Source organism: Pteropus medius, unplaced genomic scaffold, assembly GCF_902729225.1.
Source record: "Pteropus medius unplaced genomic scaffold, Ma_sr-lr_union100, whole genome shotgun sequence".
NCBI classification, from domain to species: domain Eukaryota; kingdom Metazoa; phylum Chordata; class Mammalia; order Chiroptera; family Pteropodidae; genus Pteropus; species Pteropus medius.
The window spans coordinates 810,348-829,094 of NW_024355522.1; the positions used below are offsets into that span (position 1 = coordinate 810,348).

At 45.8% G+C, this 18,747-nt stretch overlaps 1 protein-coding gene across 1 annotated transcript in view; it reads left to right on the plus strand.

Moving 5' to 3' along the window:
• AR (androgen receptor) overlaps positions 1-18,747 on the plus strand; it is a 146,602-nt gene that overhangs the window by 109,865 nt on the left and 17,990 nt on the right. The window contains 1 exon segment of the mRNA XM_039858720.1: positions 12,575-12,691. Coding sequence (XP_039714654.1) covers positions 12,575-12,691 — 117 coding nt within the window.

Consider the following 18,747-nt stretch of genomic DNA (forward strand, 5'->3'; position numbering starts at 1 on the left):
ACTGAACTTCGTGTCTATCCTTATGCAGCTTTCACACTATCTCGATTACGGTAGCTTCGTAGTAAGATGTGAAATTCGGAAGTGTGGCTCCTCTAAATTGGTCCTTCATTTTCAAGACGGTTTTGGCTATTCTAGAACACTTGCATTTCCATATGAAATGTTGGACTACCTTGTCAGTTTCAGGAATAGCGACAGCTGGGTTTTTGATAGAGATTACACTGAATCTGTAGATTAATGTGGACAGTATTGTCATGTTAACGGTATTAATGACGTTAACGATGTTAAGTCTTCAAATTCATGCATGCGAGGTATCTTTCCATCTACTTCGTTGTCGTTTAATTTCTTTTGATTATGTTCTATAGTTTTCAGAGCTCAAGTCTTCCAGTTCTTTTGTTAAATTTATTATTATTTTATTTTTGATGCTTTTGTTTATTCTTAAGTATTTTTATTTTTTGATGGAATTATTTTCTCAACTTCATTTTGCATTATTCATTGCTAGTCTATAAAATTAATATTTGTATATCGATGTATTGTACTGCATCAGTGCTGAATTCATTTATTAGCTCTCATAGTTATTTTGCATATTTTTTAGAATTATCTTCGTATAAAATGATGTCATCTGTGAAAAAAGATAGTTTTACATCTTTCTTTCCAATCTGCATGTCTTTTATTTCTTTTTCTTGTCTAATCGCCCTGGCTAGAACACCCAGTCCAGTGCTGCACGTTGATAATCACATGCTTCCCAATGGATTCAAGTTGTTACCGTTATAACATGTCCATCTTTGTCTCTGGACACAATTTTTATCTTAAAATCCATTTTGTCTGATAGTATGGCCATCTCGCTTCTCCTTCGGTTGCTCTTCCCACGGAATATCTTTTTCCATCCATTTACTTTCAACCTATTTTTGTCTCAGAATCTGAAGTGTGTCTTGCAGACAGCATGTAGCTGTATCTTGTTCTTGTTTTTTTTTTTTTAAATGCATTCTGCAAATCTCTGGTTTTAATAGCAGTGATTAATCCAATTACATTTAACGTAACTTCTCATACAGTAGAGTTTACTCCCGCCAAATCTCACGGTTTGTCGCTGCTGCTTTTCACCGTTGTTTTCGTTGTTTGATTGTTTGCTGAATTCTCCGAAATAATTGTAGATGTCCGGGAAGACGTCGTAGCTCTTCAAAGTGGCCCGTGGACAGCTCATCTCCCCACTTCTTTTTTAACCTTTTTGATTCTGTCATCGCTTGCCACCGTTCTTATCTACCAGCTCAGTGAGGCTTGGTGGTCAACATTTGCCTCTGTTTTATTTTCTACAAACTCCCCCGGGGTGAGGGGGAGACTGTTTACTAAGGGAAAGCTCTGAGTCAGGTCACACAAACACAGCCTCGAGAGAGGAGTCTGCCAGGTAACCTCCAGCAGGTCACACACATTGAAAGTTCTCTGAGAAAGAAGTTTCGAAGGAGTTCCAACCCCACTCTGCTTACCGTGGAGTCGGGGAGGGGATGTAGGGCAATAGGGCAGGTTTAAACATCGCGAAGCTCCGAATAAATGCTCCCCAGGTGGCCGCGAGCACTTGGTTAATTTTTACAGTTCCGAAAATGTTTATTCTGACCTCTCCGTTTGTTTGCGTGTTTGCCAATCCTCTAAGTTCTTTTACGGAGCGCAGAACTTTAGAGATGTCCTCACTCCACCGTTTTCTCTGACAGTACTGCACTCTGAGATGTGTGAGCACTCCCCAACCTTTAAAAAAAAAAAAGTGAATATCCGAAGTGTCCAGGAAAAATTATCCTGAAAGTTAATTGACTTTTCGGGATCCTTCCTCAGTTCCTAAGGTCCCTCACCCCAATGTTGTTTTCTGTTTGTTTGACAAATAAGAAGAAAGATGTTTTCTGCATGTCATTCATATAAAAATGTATTCCAGCGCATGCGCCCCCCCCCACCCCAGAATCCTCCAGCCGGCCCTTTACGTCGGCTGTTCCCTCTGCCGCAAATGCTCTTCCCTGAAATATCCGTGTGGCTCACTCCCTCACCTCACATTCATGCCGAACGACGGCCTCAGCGAAGCCTTCACCCCTCGATTGTAAAGGACTCTCTCCCAGCACTTCCATTCTCCCGGCCATGCCTTTCATCCGTGGCACCCGTTGCTCTCTGACATACTAGTTAATTTTCTAATTTATTAGGTTTATCGTCTCTCGTCTGCTTCCTTGCCTCCTCTCCACAGACATTAAAATGGATGTTAGTCAAGATAGGGAGTTTTAATTATTCCTTCATTAGTATATCCTAAGTGTCTAGAACACTGCTTAGCGTAGAGTAGGTGTTTAATAGATCACTAATTCATTAATTAATTCTGCCCAGATTTCTGTTACTGTTTCACGGGCATAGGAAGCAGTGTCTGGTATAGACTCTGGTGCCGATCAGGTGTTTATCAATGTTTCATTGACTGACATAATGAATATTATGCCCCGTTTCCAGCCCTTTACTTATACAGCACTCTCATTATAAAGGAGATGTTTCACTTAAATAAACTTCCTTAGGTACCTGAGCTCCAGAAAGTTGAGGTTGGATATTTTTGCCTATCTTTTAATGGGATCGGCAAACTGGTTTGCATGCCTCGCAGAACCCGGCAGAGGGACTGTAATTTAACATCGTTATTGGCATTTGAAAAACTCCGGAGGAAAGTACAGGAATAAGAGTAAAAATACCTGGTTTTGGCTTGGAGAATTCTGTTAACCATTCTGAGCCAGAGTTTCATTACTTGCGAAGTGATAGTAATAGCTGCCCTGAATAACGCATATATTTTCGTAAGAGCCAAAGAAGACAGTGCATGAGAACACAACCTGTAAGCTCTAAAGCGACCTACAAACGCGAGGTGATAGTCATACAAATGTTTATGATTCGGAACGATGATTCTTATCAGTGAGTGTTTAGGGGGCAGAGAAGGGCCACCCTTCATATGAGACTGGCTGAGCCTGAATAACGCTGGCGTTGCCTGTCGTTAGTTGAAGATAATTTTACATTCCCGACGTTGGAGAGTGGGCCTCTTTCAAAACTGGGCTTTTGCCAGTCTCCTCGCCCTGACTGATTAACAATTATTGATCTTTTACATATTTTGGAGCCAAAGATGACTGTTCTGTTTTCCAGGAAAATCTCAGGTGCCCTGGGTGCTGAAAACGTCCTTCCCAAAGCGTAGACCCTCAATTACCTAACCACCCCTGGGACAGTGACAGAAACAACAGATGAAGTTAGACCTATTTCTTTTTTCCTTTTTATTAGCTGATGTTACTCAAGTTGGCCAGGGTGGGGGTTTGTTTGTTTGTTTATGTGTTTTGTTTTTCGCTAAGGAAAGCCTAGCAACATGTGCCTTTGAGTTTTCCCGACTTTCCAAATCACCAATGGAAACGACTAATTTATTTTTCTTGGGTCCTACAAAATAGACAAATTTTAAGATTAACGAGAGACTTCTCATTTTGTCAGTGTCCATTATTTTTGTCCTTAATTCAGTCGATCTCAACATTTCGGCTGAGAATTCTTTTGGGGAACTCAAGCGTACAGCAGGTAAATTCATTATCTTTATGGAAATGGCTGGTAGGGGTGGACCTTTCTCGATGGATACAGTCTCCCTGACTTCTCATTCTCTGATGGTTGGAAAGTAAAGCCCAGGTGTGCTTTAACTAAGCAGTCAGCGTGCCAACAGTTCCTTCTACTGCCCCACTAGACTCCAGGTGTCATTTTCCTGGCCACGCCTATTGGTCAGTTCCAGCAACTGTTCTTTCAGATAGTAATCACCAAAATTTCAAGCCAAAGCCGAGATTGTGGAGAGGAACAGTCAAACCTGTTTGGCTATCTTAGGTAGTTGTAAAAAGAACACCTTTGTATTTCACAGAAGGGAAAAAGGAACACGGATGGGATCAATGTGTATGTAGTCAAGACTCGCCGAATATTTTAGAGGTTTCAAGGACCAACAGATTATTAATTTCACAGCCCGTTTCATCAGTCAATCTGAGCTCTTTCCAAATACATCATCCTCTCTGCCTGAAATGGTCTACTTGTGCATTGTTCGCTTAGTGAAATTCCGCGTGTCCCTGAAAATCACCTCTTCTGTGAAGCGCGTCTTCTCCTAACTCTTATTTCAGGAGTTTAGCTTAACACGTGCAGGCTGCGAGCATTTCTGTTACCGTACAGATTATGACCACCCTGTTATTTTCTCTTCCCATGACATTGCATAACAACTGTTGCTGTCTTTTGCCCAATTCTCTGTATATCTCCTAGGTCCTATTTTTAAAAACGCGATCATTTACTCGCCTCTGTTTCTGTTTCTCTTTCAATATTTGGTGAGTGGTTATTGAGGGACTGACATCGTGTTGTTTTACACGTTCCCTTTAAATGGCCCAGCAGACCTGTAAGTTATTATTTATTTTTCATAACGAGCTAAATCGAGGTCCGGAAAAGTCAGGTAGCTTGCTCCAAGTTTCAGCTAGTAAGATGCAGGGCAGGGAGTTGCGTACAAAACGTGGAACTACAGCGCCCCATTTTTTTTCCCTGCTCTACTACACGGGCTCCTTGCTCTGTAGCTTTCAGAGTCTTCTATGTGTGTCCCCTCTCAATCTTTTGGCCCCTTCGTGGGGCTTTCCTCGAGTCAGAGAGGAAGTTTGACTTTTAAGTGCTCTGGGTCCACCGCAGTGTGACTCCCTAGGGGGAAATCACTCGCGAGCCCTGGAGAAGGACTTGGAGGAGGTGGCTGTGAAATAATGGGGACGTGGGCTCACCTCTCTACTCCGCAGGTTGGGAATGTTTCACCCCCAGCACAGACGACAGTGACACCACAGGCAGTGCCGAGCCCAGCTTTCCTGGTAGCTGTCACGGATCTCATCCAGTCCTGAGCGGGGCCCAGGCTTGCCTTTCTCTTTCTACGTACGTTTTTTCCCTCATCTTTTTCTCTTCTTCCTCCTCTCTTTCTTCTTTCTCCCTTCCTTCTCTTCTTCTTTCTACTCATCTCTCCCTCTCCCCACTCTCTATCACTCTCTGTCTGCCTTTAATCTTGTCAAGAAGCGTGTAAGAGTTGGGTAAGGCCTACAGTAGCATTCAGATCTTCAGGAGATCAAATCAGAGCAGCACCTAGAATAAGAGCACAATGAGGTGTGTGTCTGAGCTGCAGATTAAATTTCAGTTTTCAAATGTGACCTCAGGTGCCCTTGTGTCGAAGTATTGGGGAAGAAAAATCTGAATAATTTGATTAACGCTCTTTATTTAAATAGAGCACTTGATAAATAAATAGCATGAAGCACAGTTCTCAAGTGCTACCCAATAAAGTCCTCAGCAGTAGTTTCAGCCTTAATCAGTTCTTCCCACATGCTACGTGATTGCAGGAAAATGCCCACATTTCAGACGGCTCTTATTTACCAAGTGCCTAAAATTTACCAGATGCTTCACGTACGTTATCTTGAATTCTCATGGTTCCGCAAAGGTGGACGATGTGATCCCCATTTTACAAGGGAGGAAGCAGAGCCAGAGCGGTTCTGCTCTGTGCCACAACTACTATGCCACAGTGGTGGGGTTCGTAACCCCGTCCCTCCGCCTCCCGAGTCAGTGCTCTCGCCGCCATACCGCTCTTCTTTTCCAGTTAACAAGGAGCTAGGAGCAGGTAATAAAAGTTTCCGCGTCTAAGCATGATCGTCTTCATCTGTAGACTGAATGCGAATGTATTGCATTCTCCATCATTTGTTTTGTATAACTCAGCGAAGGAGACAACTCCATTATTTTTAGCTCATTTTTCAGACAAGGAATCAAGGCCCAGACTTCCTGAGGCCAGCTGCAGCTGGGATTTGACACCTGCTCTCCTGAGCGCCAGCCCAGTGCTCTAAGTTTTTATCTTCTGGAGCTCGGGCCAGATTATGGAAGGTGCCGAAAACCAAGAAGAGGAGCTAGGAGTTGGTTCTTGCCTCCTCTCACCAGAGCTAATCGTAAGGTCACAAGGAACACAAACAATCATGGCCTTATAACCAGGCCGAAGAAGCCAGCCTATACCGCGTTAGCTGGAGAGCCTGGCTGCTTCCATGCTCCTGGGTTACCCACCCCTGCCTTTCTGGGCGGGGGGCAAATGGGGGAGTGGTCATGCTTTTGGAATCACAGGGACTCTGTTACATTCTACATCCTCTTCCCAGAATACCTGTCTTTTGTCAGGGGGACAGATTGTGTGACTAGAGCTGTCTAGCCCGTTGGACAGGCCTAAGAATGGTTTCCCGGGAGAGAAAATGTACTGGAAATCAACAGTGCTTGACATTGCTTTTCAAAGGAAGGCGCCCTTAGGCAGTGAGGCCAGCCAGTCTAGGCCACCCTGAGCTCAGGGAAAGTTATGTCCACAGGGCACATGACTGTGAATAGGCCTTGGGCTTGTTCCCGTCTCTTCGGGTCACTCGGAAGACAGGCCCTTAGCTTCTCCTTTGTGTCAGGTAGTGTGTCGGCTTTCGAGGGGAGCCCTCGGAGTCCAGGGGGTTGCGATCGGAAGGCAGCGCAGGGATGCGGGCCGGCTCCGAGGCGCTGAGCGGAGGTACCCTGTGAGGGCCGCTGAAGCCACCGCTCTGCCCGTGCCCGCCACACTCCCTTCGACATGTGGGGCCGGGGAGCCAGGACAGAAGTGGAAGCGGGCTCTGTCCTCGCGTCGTAGCGTCAGGGCCCACAGCGGGGGAGACGTCACGTTAACAAGGGCAAGCATCGGATCATCGTGGCAGTCCATCTGGACCTGTCTGTCTCCTGGCCCTGCCTCTGCCACTTACTAGCTGGTGACTGTAGGTGAGTCACTCAGCCTCTCTGAGCCTTGTTTTCCTCAACTCGAAATTAGGAATAGTAGCTTCCTGGAAGGGTTTTGACAAGAATTAAACGAGGTCATAGCTTCGAAGACACCTTGAATGGCACCCAGTCAAAGCATAGTGGGTTACCCCCTCCCTCCGTTGCTCTCCCCAGGGGAGTCAAGTGTCACTCGTCCCTGACACTCTGAAGAGGCAGTGGGTCAATGTACGACACACAGGGCAGGTAAGTCAGGAGAGGGGCAAATAAAATATCCGCTCGGTCAGCGGTTAAGTAGAAACCACATGGCAGCCTGGCCTGAAGCTGGGCTGCATTATTTGGTGTCAGTACGCACTCTGTGTCAGGTGTCCTCATATATAAATTGAGAGTAGTGGTCCATACCCTCCCTGCTTTGAAGAAATGCCCAGTGACATAATATGAAAACGATTCTGAAATAATAAAGCAGATGTGCAGAGACTAGTGGGCAAGCAGAGGTCTAGCAGGAGCCCCGCGTGTCCTGTGCCTTCTTTAGGCTCATCATGTCTAATTTGATCTGTTTTCTATATGCAGGGCCTCTGTGGGGGGCGGGGGGAAGTCCACTGTAAGAGAAGAAGAGAAAAACCATAAATACGAGTGCTCTAAGCCTTACGTAGTCTAAGTGGGACTCGATAAAATATGTTGTCTAGTAACTTCTTTTTTGAGGTCGTTAACAAAACAGTATATTGTGAACATCCTTCCAAGTTAAAAAAAAAAACAACAGATACTGACTGCACAGCCTTCCCTTGCATGAATATGAGATAACTTATTTAATCATTCCACTGATGTGAGACAGTGAAAATTTTTCCAATATTCTGTTTAAATTATGCTATATGACACTTCTTTTTTTTTTGTGCCTAACTGATTATTTTCTTATAAAACATTTCAAGAAGTGGAAATACTGCTTAAAGGTTATGCATATCCTAATTTTTTCAATATGTTGCAAATCGCTCTCCAAAAAAGTTTATGCTCCCAACCAGCTACACCTCCTTCAGCAATGCTTAACATTTAATCTTTACCAGTCTAACTTTTGAGACTGATGTTTTGTTTAATTTGTATTTCCATGATTTCTAGTGAAATTGAACAGCTTTCATATATTTATCGATCAATTGTATTTCTTTGATTGCCTATTCATGTCTGTTTCCCATTTTTCTATTGTACTGTTGATGTTCCTATGTCACAGAAGTCGACTACTGGTTTTACATACTTCATGCCAGTATGGTTTTCTTCATCTGTGGTTGTCTTTAAATTTTACTATTATGTATATTTCACATGAGGAAGTTGAAATGTTTTCTAGTCGAGTCTATCAAGATGTTCACTTACGTTTTCTTCGTTGCCATGCTTCAAAAAGCCCTTTTCCACCTTCGAAAAATGTTTAATTCTCTCTATATTTTCCATGAATACTTCAGTGACTTTTGTTTTTCGTTTTTTCATTGACAGCTCTAATCCATCTGGAATTTATTTTGGTTTCAACTAGTAATTTAACTTTATTGTCTTTTCCAAATGATTAATCATTTGTTCTGACACCATTTAGTGAATAAGTCATCGTTTCTTCACGGTGCATACTGATCCGATCCCAAATTTAGAATGATGTATTCCATATATGGAGCGCGTTTTGGGCGTTTCTGGTCTCTTCCGCTGATCAGTCTATACTGGAGTCAGTACCAAACGGTTATAATTATTATGGCGTTAAAATACTTAAATGTCTGGTAGGAAAAACGTTATTGCTCTTCCTCAAAAATATCTCCGTGATACCTCGCATTTGATTCCTTCAGATGTACTTGGGATTATTTTGTCAAGATTTTGTTCGGGTCATTTTAAACGTATAGATTTAATTGGGGAGAAAACTGACATCCTTGGCAATGGTACACCTTCCCATCCGGGAACACTTACATCCTTCCATTTAATTCGAGTCGTCTTTACGTACCTCAGTAACGCTTTTGAGTTTTGTTCATGTAAGTCCTGCATTAATAAGCTACTCATAGAGTATGAGAAATCCTACATTCTTCAGTCTTCTGTGTAGGTTCACAAAAAAGACGGCTCGACACGCTCCTCATTTGAACGATGCAGCGCCACAGATGGTGGGTAACTTCCTCTGCTCCAAAGAGGAGTTTTCAGAGTGAACCAGTTGAAAGAAGCCTAAGCAGACATTGACCTCAACTGACACTGCATGGTAGAAGAATAGGACCATGAAGACGAAGAGCACCCTCTGTCAGTCAGGCATTCCAGAGCCAGGTTGCTGAGGATCTCATGCCAACCTATCGTGGCAGTCTAGGGTTTGGGGGCTGTCCCAATAGGAGCGATGTCAAACATTTAAACATGCAGTGTTTACAGCTCCAGAGTGTAGACTTATCTCCTTCAACATGAGGAAGAATGTTTGTATTTTGCCAGAGGTTTCACAGCAGCGTTTTTTTGTGAGACTTATTGTAGGTCATGGATGTAATTTTGCTGCTGGATGTCAACAGTGTCGAAGAGCTGAGTGTAATGTTTGCAGAATTTGAGGAGGAGATGGATAGGAGTTTGTGTTCTCTGTGTTATTCAGTCACCTGAGCTGTAGTGTAGGAACAAAGGACTACCTTGGAGCAGGCCCAGGTATGTGTCCCTTACGCACTTCTACTGTCAACCAAACACCGAAAAGGCATCCACAGGGCCATATGCTCACTAGACAATGAACGAAGATGTCTGACACCCTCAGAATGCTCTGTCTCGAAACTCCAGCCACCCACAGCACATCTCCATCCGGCGCGCTTGCCAGATTCTGTGCTGGCTCTACCGCCAGCTTCCTGTGCCTTGTAGCATGTCATCTGAAGACTTTGTGTCCATTTTCCTAATTGAGGAGTCAAGCATCACATTGGGACATTTTATTAAGAGGCGTTAAGGTCGTTTAGAACCCGAAGATTATACATTTCTAATTATACCCAATGCATCAGAGCTACATGGAGACAGATACGGAGTTTCTTAGAAGGAAAAACCTTACAACAGGGTCCGGAAATGGAATGGGCTGCAGTTGAAGAACAGGTGGGGCGACCACTTTGCAGAGATGCTTCAGGGGGGAATCAAGCCTTGTGCGGAGGAGTGGGGGCGGTGGGACCAAATACCATATTTTGTTTTAATTCGTTATTATTAAGAACCACGCAAACTTCAGCCATGTTGGCGTAGAATAAATAGGCAGGAAATACTAGCAACTCAGTGATCGTACGTCGGCCGAGCCTTATTTGGGGAAGTTGATAATTAGGCGGGAGAGGTGGGTTGAAAGCAACCTCGAGGCTGTTCGTTGCATCCCCTGTCTCAGATCCCAGTCCAAACAGTATAGATGAGTCGCCGTCCTGTTTTTAGGTGATATCTTCCATATCTATCTTAGGGAACCTCAACCGCTTCCATCACTATTGTGTATCATTTAAAAATTTAAAGTTGTTGTTCTACTTCGAGAAACGTGTCATATGTACATATTTGTATGTTTTAGTCTGTTCAGTGCTTTATGTGATTGTGACATATATACAAAGATAATTCAGAAACCCTGTGCGCATACACATATTGACCTATGCATTTACATGTGCATGAACATACAGATGTGCATAAGCATGTTATTTATGCAAGTCGCGCGTGGCTTGCAAAAGCAGCGGCTCTCTACATTAAGAGCTTTGGTTTTTCGAAGGGCTTTGGAAAACAAAGAGGAAACCAAATGATTCCAGATAGAAGAGATGTTAGTCAGTCACTACGTTAAAGAGAAGGAAGAGAGATCATTAATTTGGTTAAGTTCTTGCTTCGTGATAATACTTTTCCCTTTGTATGAAAGACTCAGCAAATATATTATGGATGAAATCCAGATGTCGTTCAAGACTCCTAGAGATGAAAGTGATTTTAATGATTTTATAGTTTCGCCTGTTTCATGTTATCAAGAGAGGGAAAAGGGACCCATCCAAGGTCCTATAGTCAGTTAGTGGTAACCTCAAAACTGAGTCGGTGGTGAATGACCATGCAGCGACTTTGGCTGTACTACGCTTTGCACTTATTCCTGGACAAACTGTAAAGTACATCTTCATTCTAGGTGACGTTGTTTTAGGCCAAGAGAGTCTCTGCGACAAGGTATGAACTATAGCTAGGGAAATGACCTGAGTTCCAAATTGAAAAAAAAAAATTTTTTTTCTATGTTTTTTCGCTGTCCCCTCCCTCCCTCACTCATCGGGCCACCTGCTTTCAGAAGCAGAATTTAGGAAGCCACCGGGGGCCGCAGTCCACTGGCCGCGTAATCTTTCCTTGGCAAACTGGGGTCCAGAACCTAACGTTTTGCTGCGGAAGAAGGGATTCCTCAAAGAAGTCTTGTGGTCCCAGTTGGACCTCACTTCACTAATCCGTGGGCCTCGCCTCGAGGATCGCAGCAGCGCCGATACCGTGAGGGCGTCCCAGTTCTAGAACTGGGAACGAGCTCACCGGAACCGGATGCAGGGCCTCCCCCGGGGAGTTGACACCCCATAAGCTGAGCGGCACTCATAGCGCCGTCCTCTCTGCGCACACTGCACTGTCCCCGGTGCGCAGCAGCAAAAAGCTGTTAGCAAATCACGTGTTCCGTTTACACAAACAGCATCCTGCGGTGCGGGGACAAAGCATTCTGGCCCAGAGACTTAGTTTTCCTCATCTGTTCAGTGCGAGTGGCGATGGCTTCTGTGTCTCATCCATACGTCGCAGGCTAAGTGAAGGGACAGGAAAGCCAAGCTGTAACTAAATTTCTGGAGGGATTTTTTTCGTTTCCCGCGATCAAATACCAACTGCTCTTCAATTTCTCTCCCTTCTCCTCCCACGAACATTCCTCCTGCGCCAAGAGAATCGACCCTAAAATCCCAGTCTATCCCATAAACCGAAGCGCAGCAGTAAATGAGAGGAAAAACAGCGGGGACTCGTGTATGAATTCAGTCCGTTTTCATTGAGGACCGACTGTGTGCCTGGCCTGTGCTAGGAGCAAGGAGGCGAAGTATTGAGTGAAATAATATGTTCCCGAGCGGCGCTCCACGTCTGAGCAGCTGCGATCCGAGGCCCTCTGGGTCTGAGCGCGCCTGTGTGCGCGTGCGCATGCGCGCGGTCTGTTCCTGTGTGTATATTTCTTCATAACTGACGACTCCAGGTACGCATGGCAAGGACGATTTTTCTTCAGAGAGGACTTCCTTTCCCTTGCTGCGACTCACCTCGCAAAGAGGGGACCTGACCACTGGTTGAGTTTTATCACCTGCAGGGTTGGGGGTATGCTCACTAGCAATTTAAAAACAAGTAGAAACATCCTGCAGTTCAGTTCCCTTTTATAGATGTTTTACCTGTGTGCGTATCACGAAAAAGAAGCATCGGATTTAGCTCGAGTACGAGCCCGTGCATGAATATAGGAATCAGGACGAGGAAATAGGACCCTTGCCTAAGTCTTTGCTGTGCCGTGCTAAAGGAGTGACAATTTCTGCCAGCGATCGTTCTCTCATGGGCATTTTTGGCTTTTAGTAAAGGTAGAGCATCTTATTTTTAAAGCCAGTGACCAGCCCCGATAAAGGAGCTGAATTGTTCATCCCTATGAAAACCAAATGATACAGCGTCAAATTAAACCAGCCCGTTCCATAGTCAGATTCCGTGTGATCAAATAGTTCGGGGCCGTTCTCTGTCCACTCCTCTCATCTGGAAGGATATATCTTCATGCCATTTCTTCATGCCTAAAAATACTCATGGGGAAGAGACTCCAGAAGCACATTAACAGGGCTCTCTACTCTTATATTTCTTCTCCCAGGAAAACAGAAGTACCTGTGCGCCAGCAGGAATGATTGCACCATCGATAAATTCCGAAGGAAAAATTGTCCATCTTGTCGCCTCCGGAAATGCTATGAAGCAGGGATGACTCTGGGAGGTATGCTGCTTTTATTACGCTTTCTCTTTCTCCCTCTCCCTCCCTCATCCTCTCGTTCCCTCTTTAAACCAGATTTTCCTCCTTGACACTTCCAAGGCGGCCAGCCATGCACTAGATACGGGCTGACCTCTTCCCATGCAACATGCAACGTGGCATCGCCAGCTGCTGTCTCTTTCTTTATCCTTAGCCATGCCACACCCTACTCTGGGGCTTGGCACGGCAGCGGGAGGTGTGAAACAGGGATCAGGACCCATCGGAGGGTGGGCGAGTGCTGACTGGACTCTGAAGGGTTCCCCAAGGGACACGATGCTACTGGCCTTGGTGGCTGGGAAGAGGGAACCAAGGAAGAAACACGGGTGCAGGATGACCCAAGCACAGCCTGGCCTGAAACACCCAAGAGTATCCCTTAGTTAACTGGTGCCTGTACTGCGGGGCCGGCCACCTGGAATGAGAAGCTGCTTCTCTTTGAGCCCGTGGCTCGGCTGCCAAGCGGAGCCAATTTCCTACCCCACATCTCCCAGAGATGAGCAGGTCTTTTAATCACGTCCTTTTCTCTGCAAATCTATTGATCATTTCCAAAAGCATTTTTTGGGTAGCACAGTAGCTTAACAGAGGTGAGATATAGCTCTTTCGAGGGTGACCCTCCCCACCCCATCATAAGGCTCTCTGTTCCCTAGTCGGTGTCCACCATGAGCACTGTCACCATTCCAGAAAGGCTTGGCTGGCACTTAGAGTCCCCGCTCCCCCACGTTCCTCATTTCTTCGTGTTTACATCTGGTCAGTGCCAGAGTCCTCTCTGCTGCCTTCCACTTCCAAAAAGATGTACCTTTCACGACAAAAGCAAGCTCATTAGTCCACTTCAAGTTGGAAATGGACCTTGAGAAAAGACAAGCCTATTTCCGAATGCCTACAACTGTGGCCTCATATCTGATTACCTATTACCAGCCCGAAAACCCCAAGCAGCCAGAATCCTGCCTTCTCCCCTCCCCCTCTCAAGGTTAATTTAGACCACTTGTCCGTCTCTGGGTTTCTGCAAGGTGTCCAACACCTAGTCTGCCTATGTGCACGTTTATAAACGCCAACTTGTTTTCTCGCAGAACACGTGTGGGTCTTCGCGTGGATATGTATACCCTCCCCTCCTCACAGGCCAGTAATAGTCTTTAAACAGACCAAAGCACTACAAATAAATTGACCCAGGCTCAATTTGAGATGATTTCAACGGAAGCATCTCAAGTAGTGTCTAGTATTCGCAGACATCTCAGGCAGATGCTCTGTGAGTGGTTTTCCAGGCAGCCGCATGAAATGAAACTCAGATATCTGAAAGAAATCAATCTCTTTCATGTTTGTCTGGCATCCTTCAGAGGAGTCCTACAGCCGTGGTCCACCATTGTAGTGGGGGAGAGGAAATAGCCTGGGGTCGGAGAGTGCGGGACAGCCAAAGGGATGGACGGGAGGGCCACGTGAATGGCGCGGCCCCATGGCGAGGCTTCTGACAGCTCGACTCTCTGTGAATTATGCGTAAGGGAGAAGTGTGGGGGCGCTCACGGGCAGACAACCCCTGGGTCTGCCATCTTCTGGTAGGAATCGCATGCCCATTTTGATGCAGGGAAAGTTTAACGGTAATAAAAGTCTTCATAGCATTTGGGTCCAAATCTTAAGATTAGTTTGAAGCGTCAGTCACCATCCTTCATTACAAAGCAGGCTGTGACATGATTCCAGTGAACGCCTTTGAAAAGGAGGCCATGTACGGCCGATCATTTCCCTCCAGAGAGCAGACGGGCACACATCTGCCCATCAGTTTCTCATCGAGGAGGGTGTGGTAAGATTTCAGCTTGATTTCTTGGCTAGTGTGCCCAGCTTTGAACGGGCTTGGTCAACATAATGAAAAGGAGCTGAAAAGTACTGCAGATGGGTTTTGTTTTGGTTCCATTTCTATGATGTTTACCATGTGTCTCCTGCGTACAAGGCACCATGCATGCTAGGCAGTAGAGCTTCAGGCTGGCGAACTTCAAGAAATGTCCACAAGATACAAGGGTCCTTGTTGTCGCGTATGTGCTCTCGCCTTTGGAGTCAGGTGGACTTAGGTTAAAGGCTCAGCTCCGTTACTTACTGCGCCCCCTCCAAGCCTCCATTTCTTCCCGTGTCATTTTACAGATGTCACTCTCACAGAGCTGTACTGGGGAACAGATGACGTGATAATGGGAACATCCTTGATAAATGACAAAGCGCTAGACAAATGGGAGGGTTTCTTGTGACAGTGCGTGCACTGGCAATTTAGCTGGTGAGGCTGTTCGGCACACTTCCCAGTTGGCTTGTACTCCGAGTTACTCCAAGGGTTCCAACAGGCAGGCGTCACCGAAAATCACGCTCCATCACCTCCAGCCAAAAGTACCATCGAGATCCTTTTGGAAGATGGTTCCGGTAATAAAAGGAATCGTGTGTCACATTCGAGTGCCATGTCAGTGAGAACCCAAGTGTTCACCTTCGACCCCGTGGTTTGAAAAGCCTTTCCGTTTTGCTCAACTTACGTCTACATTCCTTGCCTTCCGACTAAACGCTCATTAAGTTTATTAACTTTCACGTCTGAAACAATGGAAAAGAGAAACAAAACATAACACTCGCCCTTCTGAGTACTTGAGCAATACACTTCACTTTTCATAAGATTTGAGTTGGACATAGACATTTTGATCGCTTCGAAGGAGAATTCGTGTAATTCGGTTTTATTCTTCCTCTCACTCAACTCGCAATCGTATAATATACTCCAAATGGCAGCTGAGGATGTGGCCTTGAGCAAGTCCCTTCTCCCCTCTGAGGCTCAGTTTCCCATCATGGATGGCGGGCTCCACCGAAGACCTTACTGGTACCGCCGTTTTGTGCTTTTATGTCTAAAGTCACAGAGAAAGGCCCGTAAGTTTTATCCGCTCTTTTTTTGGATTGTCTATCCGCTGCTTTCAGAACTATAGATAGTCTAGACTGGGGCGTTTTGACCTGCGTAGTAATTTCAGCTACCTCAGGTCACAGCTAAAGAACATACCTCGTGTGTCTAAAAGGGGACCGTGCAGGGCAGGAGGCTGGTCTTCGTATCTTAGAGAAGCTGGCACTCTGCAGCTGACGGCCGCTTGCTCGTCAGGCCTCAAGGTGTGTAATCTAGCGTGCCCTGTAGTGTCCCCTGTACTGTTGGCTGATGGGGTCTCCTCAACCCAGAGGGACTGAAAACACGGCCTTTTCCTTCCTGCTTCTAGGCCTGTCTGCCTGTCCGTTGCTGCTTTTCTTAGCAGCGCTTGGTCCTTCCGAAAGAATCCTGGAGGTGGTCGGATGCCCAGGGCGGTCCCCTTCAGCACGGCCTCCAGTTCACGCTGGCCGTCCGCAGTGGGGACAGGCCTTTCTTTGCGCGTGGTTCGCTTCTGGCTGCTGTCGAAACATCACATATTGCTAATCGCTTCAAAAGTCTAACCCCCTTGCCTACTTTTCATTTTAGAAGATAGTTATACATATAACTGTCCAGAGAAAGACCTTCTCTGGGGCGAATTAGCTGTGGTGTTTTTTTTCACGGCCTGTAATTAAGAATAAACGCACAGCCATCTGTGACTTTCCTCTGCACTTCCCAAGGATGTGCTCTCAGTTTTTCAAGATGGAATGAAAAAGAATTGCCCTTTCCTGCCATCTTCTCCCTGGCCACTCCCTCTTCCTCATGCCCCCTCCTCTCCGTCCCCAAACATTATTTCTTTCTGGTTCTTGCAAGTCCTGAGTCACTCCGTCCTCCCCTGGACCACGGAAGATGGTAGACCATTCAAGAATTTCAGGTGGCAGCCAAACCCCAAAAGAGAAGCGACACGGAGCCGCAGAGTACGTAAAACTCGGAGGCGCGCACCATTTTCTTCAGCGGTTACTCTGATATTTCGGACGCGTCTCTTCTAGGGGACTGAGACTACAAACTGTTAACAGATCTGCCGGTCTTGACAGCCTCCATGATTCTCTAGTCGGGAGGGTGCCTCAGGGAGCCCCGGCCCCGGTCGGATGTTGTCATGGACACTGTGAAAACCCTCGCGGTCCCCAGTGTTGAAGACAGTCTCGACGGCCAGCTCTTTCGTTGTTCTCCGTGCTCAAGTCACAAGCCGTGCAGGCTGGAGGGCGGCTCCAGTGCCGAGGTAGCGTTCGTGGAATGGTGCTTCAGGACGCGTTCCACAGCGTCCATTCATCCATCCATCTAGCCGTTCGAACCAGCCGACTACCTGGTCCTTCCATCTTTGTACCTCTTCAGTCCTCTGCCCACTTAACAAATACTTAAGTGGGTGCCAGCTATGTGCCAGATACTGTGGTAGGCATTTGAGGGGAGCATAGATGAATACGTTATGATCTCTGCCCTCAAAAATTTACACAAGGAGAGAGAGACAGTGATAATGAATACTCCTGACCTCCCTCTGCTTATGACTGGGATTTCGGTGCTGCTTCTTTGCTTCTACGGTTTCCGAATCACCCCTGAATCCAGCCCTTAAAATCTGTTCTCCATGGCCTAGGTCATCATCCTCCTGTTGGTGACGTACATATTGGGTGACACATTATAGGGGAAAAGGTAGATTTCTCTCTAACTGTAGTTCTCCAGTGAACTTATGTACGGCGAGAGCAGTGACTGTCTCTCCTAATTCCTCCAATCCGAATCATCTGAGACAGCACATATATGTTGTAGTCTGTCTCGGAGAGTAATTTTTTCTCATCATCAAAATTGATGACTTCCCGTATCGTGTACTTGAATGAGTATCTCACCTGTAAAATTTCCACTTAAAATCCTTGAGTTTTTAAAATGGAATAGCAGATTTTATTGTTGTTTACTTTTGCTCTGAGTGCTCCAAAATCTCTCAGTTGCTCTTGAAAGAGTAAAATGATGTCATAGGCAATATTTTTCGAAGGTAGTAGGCAGAAAGCTAAGAGTACACAGCACGCAATAGGTCATATACACAAAGGCAAGTATTTTTCGAGGACCACAATTCAGGAGAAAAGTTTCATTTGGACTTTTAACATAAGCGCTTGTCCGAAACATTTTACTTTTGATTTAAGAAGAGTGCCACCTGTTGTTACAAGTTGTAGGGTGTCTTCCTTAAGATCACAAAAGTGTTTAAAACACTTTCTTATTTTACTGAAACTATACACGAACAGCGTACCCGAGCAAGATGCTTCTATAGAGACTTTTGCACATTCTTTGACATTGTTTTTATGTGGAGTCCAACCGCGGGGCGGGGGGGAGCAGGGTGCGAAATACACAGCCACCCAGAAAGCAGTAGAGCCTTCAGATGGTCTGTTATTGATCCTGTTTCCGGGACAAAATAGGGAAAAGACCTGGCTAGCCCCGAGCACCTCTTACGCAATCAGGTTCCATTCTCCACAGTCCAGTGAATCCTTGCGATACTTATTAGATCTCTTAGGCCAGGCATAGAAATTTTTCTTTTTCCCGTTTAATACCCCCATTGGGCCAGCAGCTCTGTGGCTGAGGTGTGAAAATTGATTGTTGAGGGACAATTTCAGCCTTCCAGCAGTCAGCAATTAAAAACCATGCAAGCACTAATCCCGAAGAAATCACCTGCAGAAAACTTGGACTGGCATTTGGCACTAAGAAGAAAATCTGGATCTTGGCCAAGACAGAAGGTCACCGGCCCAGGCCTACACAGTGTGTGATGTCATGCCGGCCACAGCAAAACTGAAAGAGACTGGGGACTCTCCCTGGGGGTGGAGAATGAGGCGTGGAAGCTTTGATTGGTGAGCTGTTAGGCACACACACGTTGATCTTGAAGCATTCCCATCTGCAGGCTGAGTAATAATGCTTGTAATATTATGGGATTGTTTGGCTGCCGCAAGAAATTCAGAAGAGCGAATAGGGCGCCTTTGTTGGGCTCTGAGTGGCTGTAATGAGACTGTTAAATTCTACCTCCCTTCTCTTCCTCCACACCCTGCCTTCCCCCACCCCCGCCTCATCCTTACCCGCTGTGTACAAAGAGGCACACACAAAACATGTATATAAGCTATTTGGTATATTTGTCCAGGCAGAAAAGGGAGAACAATGA